The sequence below is a fragment of the Corapipo altera genome, unplaced genomic scaffold (assembly GCF_003945725.1).
Source record: "Corapipo altera isolate COAL_440 unplaced genomic scaffold, ASM394572v1 301, whole genome shotgun sequence".
NCBI classification, from domain to species: domain Eukaryota; kingdom Metazoa; phylum Chordata; class Aves; order Passeriformes; family Pipridae; genus Corapipo; species Corapipo altera.
Window position 1 is genome coordinate 2,179,863 of NW_020884926.1, and position 17,438 is coordinate 2,197,300.

The 17,438-nt window shown below is 52.1% G+C and overlaps 1 protein-coding gene across 2 annotated transcripts in view; it reads right to left on the minus strand.

Annotated features, from left to right (window-relative positions):
- The window catches only part of LOC113954208 (tyrosine-protein phosphatase non-receptor type 11-like), a 39,317-nt gene that overhangs the window by 3,662 nt on the left and 18,217 nt on the right, over nucleotides 1-17,438 (minus strand). For both annotated transcript variants that reach the window (XM_027658254.1, XM_027658255.1), the window contains exons 2-11: nucleotides 15,173-15,295; nucleotides 9,025-9,219; nucleotides 5,500-5,692; nucleotides 5,100-5,219; nucleotides 4,742-4,855; nucleotides 4,262-4,358; nucleotides 3,585-3,664; nucleotides 2,787-2,942; nucleotides 1,393-1,524; nucleotides 178-332 (exon numbers count right to left, since the gene is read on the minus strand). In XM_027658254.1, the coding sequence (XP_027514055.1) occupies nucleotides 178-332; nucleotides 1,393-1,524; nucleotides 2,787-2,942; nucleotides 3,585-3,664; nucleotides 4,262-4,358; nucleotides 4,742-4,855; nucleotides 5,100-5,219; nucleotides 5,500-5,692; nucleotides 9,025-9,219; nucleotides 15,173-15,295 (1,365 nt within the window). The remainder of the gene's footprint in view (nucleotides 1-177; nucleotides 333-1,392; nucleotides 1,525-2,786; nucleotides 2,943-3,584; nucleotides 3,665-4,261; nucleotides 4,359-4,741; nucleotides 4,856-5,099; nucleotides 5,220-5,499; nucleotides 5,693-9,024; nucleotides 9,220-15,172; nucleotides 15,296-17,438) is intronic.

Below are 17,438 nucleotides of genomic sequence, written 5' to 3' on the forward strand. Positions count from 1 at the left end.
TTAATATATTTTACACATTATATTTTAATATATTTTACACATTATATATATTTTATAGACAATATATTTTTATATATATAATATATATGAAACATATCTATATTTCTATGTATTTTTATACATTATATTTCCTGTGCTGACCCCGGGGCAGCCCCATTGCCCCCCTCACCCCCATACCTGCAGTGCACCACGATGGGCCCCGTGCCCGGAATGCTCCGCTGTGCCCGATTCACTTGGTCCAGAAAGCTGAGAACCCCTCCTGGCTCGTTGGGCACCCCGTGGTCGGGCCAGCTGAAGTACTGGTAGTGCCTCACCAGCCTGGGCCGCTCGTCCTGCAGGGGGGAAACCACCACAACCTCCCGTGGGGACCTGGGGACCCTCCACCTTCCCCTGCTTCCAGCAGAGCAGCCCCGTTAGAACAGCTGGGACCAGTTCATCACTGGGTGGGTGTAACCCAAACTGGGTATTCTAGAGCCTTCCATGCCATTGCCCAATATTCCCTGTTATCAATAGACCATTTACATCCTCTGCCCATAGAGCCTGACCCCTCAGGCTATAAACTGGGTGTTAAGAGGATGCTCCTGTCCTCATATCCATTGTGGAACTCCCCACCCTGGGCATTCCTGCCTGAACTGGAGGATATATAATCTTGGGGTCTTGGGACTTTTTTAACCACTCGTGGGATCCAAAGGAAGACTGAGACCACCACTCTCAACCAGACTGAGACCACCACTCAACCAGACTGAGACCACCACTCAACCAGACTGAGACCACCACTCTCAACCAGACTGAGACCACCACTCAACCAGACTGAGACCACCACTCTCAACCAGACTGAGACCACCACTCTTGACCAGACTGCAATCACCACTCTTGACCAGACTGCAATCACCACTCTTGACCAGACTGCAGTCACCACTCTCAACCAGACTGAGACCACCACTCTCAACCAGACTGCAGTCACCACTCTCAACCAGACTGCAATCACCACTCTTGACCAGACTGCACCAGCACTCTCACTAACAGGTTTTCCCCTCTCCTTTTACTTTGGACTCAGGGGGCCCAAAGAACACCACTCTGTTCATGCCCCAGCGTGCTGGGTTATACATTTGGGTTTTGTGGGTTCAAACCAATTGTTTGTCTGTATAATCGTATTTACTGTATTATTTTATTAAACTGTTATTCTGACTTATAATCCCTTTTTTGAGTCAGGTTCATTTTCCCTGCCGGTTTTTACCTTTAAACCAGCACAAGCCCCGAAACCCATCCCAAACCGGCGGCACCCAAAGCAGTGGGAGCATTAAGCAAGAAAACCCAGCGAAGAGCAAACCCAGAGCTCCCTCCCGGAGGGTTCCAGCCCCATTCCCATGCCCAGGGAGCTGCAGGACTCACCCTGTCCGGCCGCAGGATCTCCAGCTCCCGCAGCAAATAGCCCTGGGCCTCGCGCTCGCTCACGTGGCGCACGCAGATGCCCCCAAACTCCTTGGTGCTGCCCTTGTCGGGCCAGTAACGGAAGCATTTGTTCTGCAGGGACGGCAGAGAGGCTCCTTAGCCAAAATCTGGGGGGGTGGAGGGTGGGTCTGAGCCCCCCACCCCGGGTCAGGGGGTGATGCTGCATCTGCCAGGGGTGCAGCTCCAGTGGGGAGGTGTAAGGGAGAGCCTTTGTGCACACGGTGTTAACTTGGGATTGGAAAGGGCCGTTCCCTGTGGGAATCCTCTGGGGAGACCTTATAGCAGCCTCCCAGTGTGTAAAGGGGGCTTATAAGAGAGCTGGAGACTTTTAACAAGGGCATGGAGTGACAGGATAAGGGGGAACAGTCTGAGGCTGAAGGAGGGCAGGGTTGAATGGGATATTGGGAAGAAATTCTTCCCTCTGAGGGTGGGGAGGCCCTGGCACAGGTTTCTCAGAAAAGCTCTGGCTGCCCCATCCCTGAAGTGTCCAAGGCCAGGTTGGAGCACACTGGGATAGCAGAAGGTGTCCCTGCCCATGGCAGGGGTGGAACTGGATGATCTATAAGGTCCTTTCCAACCCAAACCATTCCATAATTCCACCATCTCCCTCCTCCACCAGCCCCAGCCTCAGCTAAGGCACTGCCTTACCAAACTTATGGTCTTGACACACAGGCCCTGAGCTGTTGGTCTGGTCATTGCCTAATTCCTGAGCCAAACCTCCATCCCAAGGGGCTCCACAGCCTGCCTGTCCCTCCCTGTCCTCCAGCCCACCCCCCTGTGCTGTGTGACTTTGCCAGGCTGTGAGCAGAGCTATCTTTATCTCCTCCTTGCAGCTTCCCCCTCATTCCTCAGCCAGGCTGCCTGTGCCAACCCTAATTAGCTCCTGTCTGCAGAAGGCAGTTCTGCATGGCTCTGCCTGGGATGTCACTGTATTCCCTGGCCCCTACTCCTTTGGTGAAACACATTCAGGTGGCACACAAATGGGTGTATAATTTCTTTTCCCCCTCACATAGCTCAGAACACCCCTCACTCCACCTTCAGCTTGCTGTGACACACATGATGATTTCTGTCTCTCTCTCTGTCACCTGCAGTTCCCCAGAGCCTTGAAGCAAGTGCTGGGAGGGACACCCTGCTCAAATCTATGGGGCTGGGGATGTGCAGAGCGAGGTGTTATTTCTCCTCCATGAAGAGGAGCTAAAACAACATGACAAGACAGAGGAAAAACTAAATTAAATGAGAGCTGGACAGAGACAGCTTAACTGAACACCACTAGGACTGGCAGCAGGAATCTTTCAGGCTTGGGGACGGTGCCAGGAGACCCTCCAAGTGCTCACCCGGCCCCGTTCCACCTCCTTGGTGGTCATGACAATGACGTGGGTGTTCTCCTGGTACACCATGGCCCAGAAGTCGTTCACAGTGGTCTGCAGGCAGCCCTGGGTGGCTATATAGACCTTGCAGTGCTCTGAGCTCCTTCCATCCTCAGGGATGCTCTGAGAAACAAAGAGAAGGGAGGGGGAAAAAAGCCAAGGATGCTGGAGTGAGGAACAGGGAATTGCTTTAGCAGGCAAGTCAGCACATCCAGCCACGCAGGATTCCCAAACCAGCTGATTTCCCTCAGGTTCTTCAGCCACTCTCATCAGCAGCTTCACCAGAGCTGTCAGAAAACGCTCTGCCAGCCCCCAGGGACCTTCCTCCTGCTGTGCAGCAGAGCCTTCCCAGCAGGAACTGCTGAAGTTTCAGGTGGATGTGGCTGGAATGAAGCCACTCTGATGGTTCCCCAACGGATGGTGTGTAAGAGCCAGAGCAGCATTGCTGGAAAAGCAGCTTCCAGCAGCTCTTGGCTGAGAGATACAATTTCAGAGATAATGTTCAATAGCTGGAAGGCAGGGTCAGGCCCCTGGGACCCTCTGAACAGGTAAGGAAAGGAGGGGATGGAGATAAACTCTCAGAGAGGGGCAAAGAGGGCAGGGTAGAATGATGAGATCCCTTGGCATACAGCAGAAAAAAATCCAGTGTTTGGCCTGGATCCAGTGAAAGATATGGAGCCTGAGAGGTTATTCCCTCTAAACTCACACAGAAGCAGAGCTGGGCTGAAGGGCAGCCCCTCGTGGGGTCTCCCCTTCCCCAAATACCTTGATGTAGTTGGCATTGATGTAGTCTGAGCCAGGAACACTCTCATCCACGTCCCTGAGGGCCACCCGGGTGGTGTCAACTGCAGGAGGAGAGTCCAGGATGAGCAGGAGTCACCCAGGCAGGAGCAGGGAGGGGGTTTGGGTGGACATCAGTGATACTCAGTGGTGGAGACCGACCCCAGACCAAGTTTTCCACTATTTCCTTTGGAGGCTCATAGAATCAGAGAATATCCCAAAGCTGGAAGGGGCCCACAGGGATCATCCAGTCCAACCCCTGGCCTTGCCCAGGACACTCCAACAATCCCACCCTGTCCCTCAGAGCGTTGTCCAAACCCTCCTGGAGCTCTGGCAGCCTCGGGGCTGTGACCAAACCCTGGGGAGCCTGTTCAGTGCCCAACCACCCTCTGGGGGAAGAACCTTTTCCTGAGATCCAACCTAACCCTGCCCTGGCACAGCTCCATATAACTCCTTTGGATTCAGAGGAGAGCAATTTGCCTGTTTTCCACACAAAATGGCAGAACCAGGTTAAAAAGGGGATGGAGACCACCACGACTAGACAGCAACCACCTCCTTCCAACCCAGCTGTGATCAGAAAGCTCTGCAGGCTTCCCCAGCCCCAGAAAAGGCTGCAGGAACCGTGGTGGAAAACCCCAAACCCCTGCCCAGTGTCTCCTTACAGGGAAGGATGTTCTTGTAGCGATTCTTGGCCTTGTTCTCCGGTCGCTGTCCCTCCTTCCTGGGGTACAGGAGCTTGCACTCCTGCTGCTGCAGCATCTGTGGGGACACAACAAAAGAACAGGCAGTGCTGGGCACACAAGGGGTGTCAGAGGCAAGGGAAAGGCTCTTTGGACTTCCTAATGCTGGGAAGAGCTGGTAGGAAGGGAAAAGCAGCCAAGAAGCAGCTTGATAGAGAGAGTTAATGAGGGGAGAAGGCACAAATCCCTGCAGGGAACAACAACAGGGATAAGGAAACAGAAACTGCCTCGGACATGGGAAAAAGCAGCTTAAAAGAGGAGCAGGAATTAACTCAGTTGAACACAGAAAACAAGGAAAGGAGAAACAGGTCATCAGTGCTGGAAAACCACGATGCTCCCAGAAAAACGGGATATTTTTCACCCACAGGTATAAGCAGGACAGAGCAGGAGAGCATCCCATACCTCAAACTCTTCCCAGAATCCCTGCTTGGCCTTCTCACTGTGATCTGCCATCTTGTTGAGCTCCTTCACCCTGTTCTCGATGTTGGCTGCGTTGATGCGCGTGGCGTTGAAGGGCTGGAAGGTGCAGACAGGACAAAAATCACCTCCAGGAACAGGAAAAAAAACCCCAGTTCCCAAATCCCCGGGGTACTGGCAAGAGCTGGGACCATTCCTGGCGCCAGGGGCCTCTGGCAAGTGTGAGCCTGGATGAGCAGGATGTTCCAGAGGGGAGCAGGAGTTCCCAAAGAGCAGGGGGCAGATCTGTGCTCTCCCCCAGGGGTTTGGGCAAGCCCACAGCCAACCAACACATTGGTTTTACCTGCTTCAGGTGAACCACAGCTCCAGACTTCTCCACCATGGGGTTCTTCTTGTAGTGCTCCACCAGGTCTGTGAGCGTGTCGAACCTCTCTCCTCCCCCCACGTCGTACTTCCCATCCAGCTGCAAGGAGAGGACCCAAAATTCAGTGAGATTTGGGTGCACATTAGTGATACACGGTGGGGGAGACTGAACCCAGACCAAATTTCCCACTACTTCCTTTGGAGGCTCATAAAATCAGAGAATATCCCAAAGCTGGAAGGGGCCCCCAAGGATCATCCAGTCCAACCCCTGGCCTTACCCAGGACACTCCAACAATCCCACCGTGTCCCTCAGAGCGTTGTCTTGGCTCCCAGAGGGATCACCCCCTGCCCAGTGGGAGCAGGGACAGCCCCTCTCCCACCTGGTAGTGGATCATCACGTGGGTCACGTGTGGTTTTCGGTCCCCGCTCTCCATCTTGTCCTCGTTGGTCAGCACCGACAGGACGAAGTCTCCCGGTTTGCTCTGGCTCTCCCTCACCAGGAAACTTCCCGGCTTCCCCTTCTCTGTCAGCAGCTTCTCCGCCTCCTTGCCCGTGAGGTGCCCGTGGTACCACCTGGGCAGCAGCAAAGGAGGGCAAGGTCACCTTAGAAAGGTTCCTCAAAGGCTGAGGGGGTGGTGCTCAGGGAAAACCCGTTCCCAGGCTCCCAATCCAGCTGCTCGACCTGCTGGCGTGGCACAGACCTGGATTTATTTTGGGAACAGTCCCTGGTGACCCCCTTCCAGCAGCCTGCAGTGTCACATCAGCACCTTTCCCCAGGCTGGAGGTGCCAGGACATGGCTGGGTCCCTCCAGACAGATGTGACCCATGTGGTCACATGGGGTGTGACAGGGCCTGCCACCCAGGGACAGGCTCTGAGACATGATTCTCACTGTGCTTTCTTGAAGGTGGCTTTTTCTTTAATTTTTAATAATTTAATAATTTAGTTTTTAAATAATTTTAATAATTTAATAATCCTTTTTTTTTAATTGATTTCCCTTAATTTTTTTAATGTGGAAGAAGAGGAACTCTGGGAGTCAGACAGTGTCAGACACAAGCACAGGGATCAAGGCCAGGTTGGAAAAGGGCTTGGAGCAACCTAGGCTAGTGGAAGGTGTGGGAAGGGTGTGGAATGGGCTGGGATTTAAGGTCCCTCCCAACCTAAACCATTCTGGGATTCTGTGGACAACACTGACCAGGAGCAAGAGGCTTTGCCACAGTTTGGGAAGGGTTTTCCGAGGGTCTCCCTGGCTGCAATCATTGCTGCCACACCCGCCCAGCTCACTCACCTGGCTCAGGGCTGGCTGAGGGAGCACAGAAGTGTCCTGCACACTCACCTGGAGTGGCCAAACTGGGTCCCCAGTGGGTTTTTTCCCAATCCAGCCCCACCTGCAGCCACATCTCTGGCCAGTGGCAATTACAACGTGCAGAGGTTTGTGCTCAGCTCTTCCCAAACCTCACTGCACCAGCACAACTCGCCCCACCTCCCTGTCTGGGCACATCTTGCTCCTGTTTCTCCACCTGATCTCCCAGAATCCTTTCTCCTGCTCTGCTGACACACTCCCACTGCTGTCCCAGGGGATGCAGCCCTGCCATGGTGCCCTGAGATTAAACACACAATAATCTGGGAATTCCTTGTTGCTGCCTTCTCCAGCACAACCCTGGTAGCTCCATGCTCTGGTCAGCACCTCACCTGCCCTTCCCTGGGCAGCAGCACATCCCACCCACCCCCAGCAGCTCCCTGGGGCAGGAATGTCCCCAGCCCTCTGCTCCAGCCTTCCACAGGGACCAACAGCAGCTCCTTCCATCCCCACACTCCATCAGCAGCTCTGGGCAGATGCCACAGGTCCCCTTGAAGGCAGCCAAGCTGCCAGGAACCCAGAGAGGCTTCAAAGAACCTCCCAGCAATGGCATCACGTCACATCTCAGCAAGGCTGGCCCCAAGGATGAGGTTTATGGAAGGGCAGGGAGTGATGCTGGGCCTTGGAGTCCCAACCCAGCATCCTGCAAGGGCAGTCACTCCAAGCCTGGCAGGGAATTCCCTTTACTCCTTCCCTCAGGGTTGAGATAAGGCCCACGGGCTGCACAAGGGCAGGATGACCCAGCTGAGCTGAAGAACCTCTGTGCCCTCTGCCAGCACTGCTGGTATCCAGCCCCAGGGCTTGGAAAACCACCGTGATGCACATCCTGCTGTATCCCAACACCACCCTCATTTCATCTGTTTAGAGGATTTGGACTCTTCTCCCTCCTTTCTCCTCGATGCCACCACCTGTGAGGTCTGGAGGGGTGTTTATGGCCCTTCCCTGCCAAGCCAGCCTGTCCTTGGCAGGAAAAGAGGGGGAAGCCCAGCTGAGGGAAGGGAGTTTCCACTTTTCCAGGCTTTCTGCTCATGTGGGGGCTCCTTTTCACAGCACAGGGAGCAGAGAAACCTCCCTGGCAGTGAGGGAGCACATGAGCTGGAGGGACTTCCCAGGGCCTGGGCTCTCACAGGACCCACAGAGGGCAGAGCTCTGCAGCATTTTGGGAACTGAAAGGAGCCCGTGCCAGCCTCCCCCTGCCCACCTTGTGGCACTGGGGGAACTGAGGGGGAGGGAAAGGAAAAAAGGGGTCACTGGAACATCATCGTGGCTGGGGTTTCATCACTGAACCACCAGGCAAATACAGTCATTAATGACTTATGCTGGATTAGTCTTTTTAATCTCAGTTTAGGTATTCACTTCTGGCTTCTTTAACTTTATTTAAGCCTCGTTTAATTTCAATTTTCTTTGCTATCCTTTTCCTCCCAAAGAGCTGCTGATCATGGTTTTAACTTCCCAACTGCCTTTAAGAATAAGTAACCCACAGACTGAAGAAAAAAAAAAAAAGCTTTGGTGATTAAGAGTCACAAGCTGAAACAACACCTTGGTTTGAAACACAAACGAATTCTCCTTACAAGACATTGTTTTGCTTGCCCCAACTTCCTCCCTGCAACACCCCCCCCTCCTATTATCATTACAATAAAAAGTAAGAGTTGTTTCTGCTGTGACTTTTGGGATTACTTGCAGGGGTGTTTGCATGTCTAAAAAAAAAAAAATGGGTTTGCAAACACTTCAAATTAAGACAAGGAAAAACAGCTCTTTCAGGGAACTAATCTTCTGTCAGATGAAGTGGCATCAATATATCCCCCCAGATGAAGGGGAGGAAAAAAAAGGTCATTAAATCAGGTGGAATCAGCCTGAAGGAGCCCAAGGGGAGTCATCCATCCCTGCAAGGCAATCCTTGCTGGGATGAACAGGGGTTACAGGCTGAGATGGGTGGGGGAAACACTTTCTTTGGGGGATTTCTTGCCCAGGAGTACAAGTCACTTGTAGGTGTTTTTGTTTCCTTTAGAAACAAAAACGTGGGACTGCTGGGATAGACCTGCAGGGCTCTTTGTGAATGGATTCACCCTGCTCACATTGGATGGGGCTCTGAGATGTCCCTGCCCCTAAATGCCATTTAAATGTCCCTTCCAACCCAAACTATTCCAGGATTCTACACTGCCTAAAAGCTGGAGAAAGGTTTTTAGCACGAGTTGACACCGAGCAAAGAGTAGCCCCTGGACCCTGCCCGTGTCACCTGCCAGCTTCTGGCTGTAGGGTCACAGAGTCACTGAGGTTGGAAAAGACCTCTCAGACCATCAGATGGAACCTTTGACCCCTCACCACCTCGTCAGTCAGATCGTGGTGCTAAAAAAGTGCCCCACCTGTGACTGTCTGTGTGAATGGCTGCGTCCCAGGGATGGGCAGCTTTTAGGTCACCAAAGTTTCATCACACCAAACACACCCTTGTTTCAGGTTTCTTCCCAAACCCAGCTCTCCAGGCTGATCCACCTGGGAAGAAAAAACCACCCCCAGCCTGGGGCAGGGCAGTGGGAGAGCCTGGTTTACCTCTCCGAGGTGGGGTCCTGGCAGTTCAGAGGGTACTTGAGCTCGATGACGTTGCTGTTCTTCTCCCTGAGCAGCCCCTGCTGCTCCGTGTAGTACTGCACCAGCTCTGCCAGGGTGGCAAACTTCTCCCCCCCATACAGGTCATAGTAATCCCCCGTGTTCTGGATCTTGATGTGGGTCACCTCGTCGTTCCTCCTGAGGGAGGAGGGCAAAAAAACACCGTCAGGGTGAGGGAATGGAAACCCAGCTCCAACCTGCAGGGCCCAGCTGCCTCCTGAGCACCAACCCAGCCCTGGGAGCTGTGCCACCAGCTCTCCCTGCACTCGGGTGCCACCCTGCTACCCCCAGGAAAGGGATGGATGCTCCTTGGATGAGGTTCCTCAGCCAAGAACTGGCTCTGTGCCTCACCAGCTGCCACCCAGAAAGCCTCACACAGAGGCTTCCGGGAGACAGTGTTTTAGGTTCTCCTTAAAGCAGCCCTGACTTGCTAAAAAATACTTTATCAATGAGAACCAGCAGCTCCAGTTTGCTCTTGGATGCTTTGTCTGGTGTTGAGGTGATTTCCAGTTCGTGCCAAGCCAGTGACAACAACTGAGTGTGAACAGGCAGAGACAGCATCCATGTATTCCCATCATCCCACATTAACAGCAGAATAAAACCAGGAAAAAGCTGACAATCGGGCCTGAGGTGGGAAAAGCTGCATCTGGAGCCTGGACAGTCACACTGCACCTCGAGAGCAAGGTCCTGGAGACACAACCCAACCATCTGTAGCAGGGGAAGCTGCAGGGTGGCACTGCTGGGTGTTCACAGAGACATGGATAACTCGCCCTGACACATCTGCCCTGGCTGCCACCCCAAACCCAGCTGTTCTGCGGGCACAGACTTCAAAGTTTGGCAATATTTGCATGAGCAGAACTCACTGGATGGGAAAGAGAACTGGATGTGAGATTCCCAGCCCAGCCAGCACTGTGACAATGCCTCTTCTCCAAGAGGGGCTGGCACACGAACTGCTCCTGCCATTCATGGCAGCAGCTGGACCTGAAGAGCCCTTGTGCAGCCCAGAAAAATACAGCACACACTATTTTTTCCCTCAGGCTCAAACCCTCCCTTCCTTCCACAGCTCCAGCCCCAGCCCAGCCCACAAAGGCTCAGTTCACAGCCCCAGCCCCGAGGCCTGTGAGCCCTTCAGGGATGAAAAGCAGAGAGATAATCAAGGTCATTCATCCCCCAAGCCCTCGAGGTCACTATAAACACAAAGGACAATAATCAGTGCCCATTTCCTTCCCATTTCAAGGCCTGCAGCTCCAAGCTGGGCAGCAAAACTGGGCTGTGCAGCAGCAGTGTCCAGTGAACTGTGCCCTAGACTCTCTGGTGAAATAAAGCACAAAAGAGGTGCCCAAAAATCCCTGTGCTGGAGGGCACGGCCACATCTGGCTAAGTCACACCAAGCTGGACAGGGAGGCAGGAATGATTAACAGCAGAGCCCCACTTTTTGGCAGCTTCAGTGAGAGTTGCCTCCATTCCAAGCTAAGCTTCTTTACACCACCAGCACAACTCCTCAGCCAGATATCCACGAGGGTTTCTTGATCCAAAATATTCCCACTTGTGAATCTGAGTCCACACTGCAGTGACCACCAGGCTGCTTTTGTTAAAGCAGAACACAGTAACAACAGGACTCACAAAAAACCCAAGCAGACCCTTTTTTTAATTTTTTGTCACTCGAGGCAAAAGAACCACTTTAAATGTCAGAAATAACTGCACCAATTGCATCCTCAAAAGTCTTTTTTGGTCACGTGCCTGTGTGTCAGACAGAGGCAGCCTAAAACTTCCCAGCACACACACAGATGACACCTCTGACAAGCTGCAAAAAGCCACCCAAACCACCCCAAAACAGGAAGATTCCTCCCCAGGATTTAAAAACTTCAGTGAATGTTTGCTCTCAGTTAAATGAGAACTCACTGCCCACCAACAACCCAACAGACCCAACTGGCTTCAGACTGACAGAGAGTAGGGTTAGATTGGATATCAGGAAGGAATTCTTGGCTGGGAGGGTGGGGAGGCCCTGGCACAGGTTGCCCAGAGAAGCTGTGGCTGCCCCTGGATCCCTGGAAGTGTCCAAGGCCAGGTTGGAGCAACCTGGGATAGTGGAAAGTGTCCCTGCCCATGACAGGGGTGGGACTGGATGGGCTTTAAAGATCCTTTCCAACCCAAACCATTCCATGATTGTATAAAATCCTCTGTGATTGCAGGTCTTAACCTGTACCCAGAGTGTATCTGGACTTATTTTTTGGGAAGGAAAAGCCCAGTTACCTCCAGGAAGGAATGCTCAGTGTCAGTGGGGAAATCCCTGTGGGAGACTGAGCTCTGAGCAGAGTTTGTTTCCCAGCATCCATGAGCCAGGATAAGACCTGTTCCCACAAAACTGACACAGGGAGGGGGTTAGATTGGATATTGGGAAGAAATCCTCCCCTGTCAGGGTGGAGAGCCCATCCCTGGAAGTGTCCAAAGCCAGGCTGGACAGGGCTTGGAGCAACCTGGGCTAGTGGGAGGTGTCCCTGCCCATGGCAGGGGGTGGGACTGGATGGGCTTTAAAGATCCTTTCCAACCCAAACCATTCCATGATTCCATAAAATCCTCTGACTGCAGGTCTTAACCTGTACCCAGAGTGTATCTGGACTTCTTTTTTGGGAAGGAAAAGCCCAGTTACCTCCAGGAAGGAATGCTCAGTGTCAGTGGGGAAATCACTCTGAGCAGAGTTTATTTCCCAGCAGCTCTGTCCTGCAGCCACGAGCCAGGATAAGATCAGTTCCCATAAAACATGACCCAATTACCAAATTAACAGGGTCTCTGACGGATGGTTCTCAACCATCTTGGCAACCCCATCACCGTGGTGGCCACGGGCCAAGCCCCACTCAGGCCAACCCTCCCCGTGCCTTTTCCTTTGTTCAAGCTGTTCCCTGGACCTGGCCAGCTCTGCCAGAAGCTGTTCAGGTTCTTCAGAAGTGATTGTAAATATTTGGCCCTCTGAGAACGTGCTCTGGCAGATCCAGGCAAGGAAAACACGGGGCACCCGGAGATCCTGAGCGGGGTCCCACATTTCTCCCCCCAAAAACAGCCCTCACTTCCAAACTGAGGTAGATTTTGGGCAAAATCACTGGTAAATTTTGAGATATTCCCTGTCAGGAGCAAAGCCAGTGCCAGGTCCCTGGAGGCAATGAGGTGACACAGAATACAAGACCAGAGAGGATGTAAACATTCCTTGCACCCTCCCAAAAATGCCCTGACCACCAAAACTGTTCTTTCCCTGCCTGTCCTGGGGGGACACAAACAGCAGCACGTGGGCACTTGGGGGGGGTGTGGTTTGCTCAGCCCAAATTTTCCTCCCAGCCCACATCCTCTCCCCAAGGAAAAGCAGCTGCATTTCCCCTCCCTGCCTTTCAAAATCCCTGGAAGAAGCTGAAGGAGGGGGGTTGGGTTTAAAAGGAGGAGGAAGAGGGTTTGATTGTTTTCCTAAAGGTACTTTCTCCTACTGACACCTCTATTTCAGGCACTATTTTTGTATTGTTTCCTCTGAAAACCTTTTATTTCTCAGAAAGGAAGAAATATATATAAATAAATATATATATACAGAGCTGTCCAGCTCAGAGATTAAAAAAAAAAAAAAAGAAAAGAGCTCTGTCAGGACATAATTCTAGATGAGAATAACACATTGGGCAGATTTTCTACTGAGCCACAACCTGGCCCTGGGTTCTGGGGAGATTATTCCATCCTCTGCTCCTCTGCTTTTCATTTCCATCCCTTCACTGCAGGGCACCTCTCGAGCATTAAGGGCATTAATTGGCTCGATTTATGGCCAAAACAACATCGTTATTAAACATTTACTGCAGCCCTGAGGTCTCCCTGTGGTAGGAAGTGGTCCAACCCCCCTGACAATCTAACTCTCCCTTCCTCCTGCACAGAGAAAGCAGAAAGGGGTAAAGAAATAACAGCAATAATGGGATTGTTCTGGGGCTGCACAGGGATGCCACGTTCCATGCCCTCAGCTAGCAGAGCCCAGCAGCAGAAACACACTTTCCAAAGCCTGGGGGGGGACAAAGTTAGGGAGCAAAACTGTGCCAAGCCCTGGCCTGAGCCCCCCAGGGAGGGCAGCAGGGCAGGATTGGGGGGTGGGAGCAGCTCGGCCGTGCTGCTGTTCTGGGGTGATCCCGCTGCTCACTGGGGGTCTTTCCCCATCAGGACCCCGTTGCACAGCACGACCTGCACTGCCCTGGCTGGGCAGGGGCTGGCAGAGCTTCCCTTCACCACCACACACCCCCCTGACTCAGGGAATGATGTGGGAAGGGGCTCTGAGCTCACGGGGGCATCACACTCCCCCTCGCACACACACGGATTTCCTCAGCAGGAGTTTATTTTCCAGTCTAATTAGAAGCACTTCCTGCCTCTCTCATTAACTCACAGCCACTGCTGATGGGGAGATTACTGGGGAGCCAGTGAGGTCACGCTCCCCACCCAGCCAACATGCAGGAAAACCTGGAATTCTTCCCTGGAATTCTTCCCTTTCCACCGTGAGAGGCTGTGGGCAGTCAGAGTCCAGGGAGGGGCAAAGGGGTTGGACTTCTGGGATGGGTCCCCCAGCACTAAAGGGAGCACTGAAAACATCAGGCAGCTGCAAACCCTCTTGCCAAGCTGAGAAAGGACAGCCCTGGGCAGAGAGGGCGAGAGGAGGGCAGGGTCAAGGGACAGCTGGAAAACAGGAGAAATTTCAGGCACTATTTCAAAGGCATCGATATTGTTTCCTTTGAAAACCTTTCATTTCTCAGAAAGGAAGAAACAGAGAAATAGAGAAATAGAGAAATAATAGAGAAATAATAGAGAAATAATAGAGAAATAATAGAGAAATAATAGAGAAATAATAGAGAAATAATAGAGAAATAGAGAGAGAGACCTGTCCAGTTCAGAGATTAAAAAAAAAAAAAAGAAAAGAGCTCTCTCAGGATATAATTCTAGATGAGAATAATAACACATTGTTCCATCTTTGTCACAGGGAAAGGGGGAAGATAACTGCCCCAAGAGGGGTTTGATCCAAGTGGTTAAGGCAGCAAGGAGAGGGGAAAAGCCTCAGCAGAGCCACTTGGCTGCTCTGATCAAGCAGCAGCTCCCACAGCACAGGGGGAGAGAGCAGGGCCCAACCACACTCCTGGGAGATGTGGCATCACTCCTGGGAGATGTGGCATCACTCCTGGGAGATGTGGCATCACTCCTGGGAGATGAGCATCACTCCTGGGAGATGTGCCATCAAGGTGAGATTCAGTCTCCTGCCAGGTGGAAAAGTTCTGCCCAGCCTGTCCTTTGCACAAAGTTTCTCCAGACACAGCATTGGGTCAAGGGATTTATAAACTCTCTGGAGCCTCCTAAACAAAACAAGGGTTCTTTGAACTAAACAGAAGCCACCACAAAAGAGAGAGGCCCGTGTTCCAAAACAGGTCTGTGTGCAAGTGCCTGGGGGGGAAACCTCTGCTGAGCCAATTCCCTGCAAGGCACCAGCTGGATGGTGCTCATGGAAAGCTCGAGCCTTGAACCCACTGCTTTTCTCTCAGGGACTCACTGGGGGATGTTACTCTTTAGCTTTTCCCTTCCAGAGAGTTCCTCCTGGTGGTTCTGCTCCACTGAATCCCTTAGGATGTCCCTCAGGGCTTCCACTCACAAAGACCACTGACAGAACTTTCCTCCTGCCACTGCCTTGGTCCCAAAGAAAACAGGAGCATGTTGGAGGTGATCTTAAAGGGAATTCAGCTGTGGAGAGGCTGGGCAGCAGCTCACCCTCCTCTGAGGGTGATCCTGGGATCCCTCACAGACACAGAAAACGAGTCTCTCCCAAAGGCAGCTGCATTTGGGTCCTCTGGAATCAGAGTGAGAGGGTTCACCCCTGCTGGGACTGAACATACTCTTCCCTCCTCTGGCAGCAACATGGAAACACGTGCCAGGAGCCCAGCCCTGGCAGGACAGGGGCATGTGCAGCCCCCAGGGATGAACAAACCAGAGTGTGGCTCCTGGCACAGCCTCTGCAGCGACAGGGAGAGTTCAGGGAGCCTTTGACTTCCCAGAGAGGTGGCCTGGAGAGCTCCATCCAGCCCCTTGCTCCTCTTACCTGACAGAGAGAGTGAAGTCCCCGGGGTTGCTCTTGCTGGGGCGAGCCAGGAAGCTGCCATGGACACCCCTGGTCAGGAGGAGCTTCTCGGCCTCAATCCCACTGATGTTGGGATGAAACCACCTGTGAAGGGCAGAAGGGACACGTGAGAGGGTGATTCACCCTTTTTCCACCTGCAGGCACAGTCTGCTCCTGTCCATCTCCTCACCCTCCTGCCACGGCAGAAAAGGGAAATACAGACAGTTCACCCCGAGGGGGAAAATGTTTCATCATTTTCTGTGCTACTTTAATGTAATCTTTGTATTTGAAGCGTCATCAAACCACCTCCTGATCTAATTTCTGTGCTATCAGTCTCCATCAAGTTCCCTTGATCACAAGAACTGGTGTTTCCCCAGGCTTTAATGAGTGCTAAATATGCACATTACACCAATGATTCCCCACGTGGCACCGGTTTTACAGCTCCTTTTTTTTTTTTTTTCCCCAGAAGCTGCTGAAAATCCACTTTTCTAAATGCCAGGCTCTTTTGAGTAATCTCACAAGTCCCACACAGAGCACCCCAAAACGAGAGGCACTCGATTCTGAAAGTATTGCTCAGCTTTAGGTCACGCTCCAGCAGACACTGATGGAATATTCCACATGAGCAAAGAGGAGATGAGCCACAATTAACGCTGGATGGTAACAAGGGGGTTTTATTCAGAGTATTTTTGGGGCAGCACCAGCTGCAAGAGGACTGGCTGCACAGTCAAACCCCCCTTCAGAGGAAAGGACAATGTTTAGGAGTCCCTGGAGGTTGGACAGGTCTGAACTAAACAACTAAAAACTGCAAGGTTTAGCGTTCAGAGAGCGAGTGAAATGTGGGTTTTCAGGGGGAGGATATCTGGAAGCATTTAGGAAGCTGGTTTCTGGGATACAGCTGCCCCTGGGTCAGATTTAGCCAACACATCATCCCCCCCTCCCCAAAGGGTTTGCAAGTTTATCTCAGTGGGGGCAGAGAAATGCCTGTGTTAGGAAATACAGCCAAACCCACCCTACAAACAGAGTGTGTGTTTGTCTCTGAGGTACACACAGAGAAAAGGTCAAGAAATGTCACCATCTCCTCCACAATTTGGGATTTCCTCCCCGCCACCACAAGCCAAACAGTTTTGACTGCAGATCCTTGGATTTCTGCAGGAGGAGAGGTGTGTTAGGGAAGGGCCCTGGAAACAGATGGTAAACAGGAATCCCAGCGTTTCCAAGCCTGTATTCCTGACATCCCACGAGTGCCACCCTTTCATAAACCCACTGTCTGCGGGGCCAGCACTTAACTGGGCCCCAGAGCTGCTCCTGGGAGGGGAAGGAATGTTCTAATGGGGCTTAATGGAGCTCAGGGACACCCCAAGGCTGCCAGAGGCCACACACAGCATTCCCACTGAATGCTAATGGCAGGAAAAGCAGCATGGTGGGGAAATACTAAGGAAATATCTTTGGTAACGAGAGTGGGATGAGAGCTCTTGCAGATATGGACAAACCAGCTCTGGGAACGTCCCAGTCTGTGTGACAGTGTCCAAACCCCTTCAAAGGCTGCCCAAAAACCCCCCATGGAATCCCAGGTTGTCCTGGGATGCTCAGCTGGAGCCAGACCTGTGGGATGCTGAGAACAGACACCTCTGTCGGTGCCAGAAGAGGGCAGAGGTGCTGGGGCTGAGAATATTCCAGCAGCCAAGGCACTGGGATGCCACAAGGAACAGCCAACAGGGACAAAAGGACCCGACATCCCTCCTACCTGTGAGGACCACAACCCTCTTCCCTTCCCACTGTTGGCCACAGCCACAAAATCGATCCCCAAGTCCCTTTTCAGCCTCTTTTTCGCAGCTTTCAAACATTCCAAGAAGGAAAGCAACTTAAAGAGGATCCAAACTAGATCCCCACCATAGGAAAAAAAAGTCCATTATTAATATCAGCTGATATCAGTTCTGATATCAGCAAATAATAAGCATCACTGTGCAGTGGGTCACTCAGGCAAGGGCTTTTTGCAGGACTGAGTCACCCCTGGAAAATCCCTGGAAATAAAAGTGAGGATCCAGGTAAATCAGACACAGGCACCTCCCTCTCTTCAAAACAGGAGCAACATTCCAGCAGAAGCCCTGGAAAAGGGACTATTTCTTCACATTAAAAATTTATCAAATAATTTCTCTTTAATTACTAAAGAGTCATCATTTCCATGCACTATTAGTCATTTCCTCCCTCACATGAGCAGGAATGCTTTCTTCTGCTGGAATGCATCCCT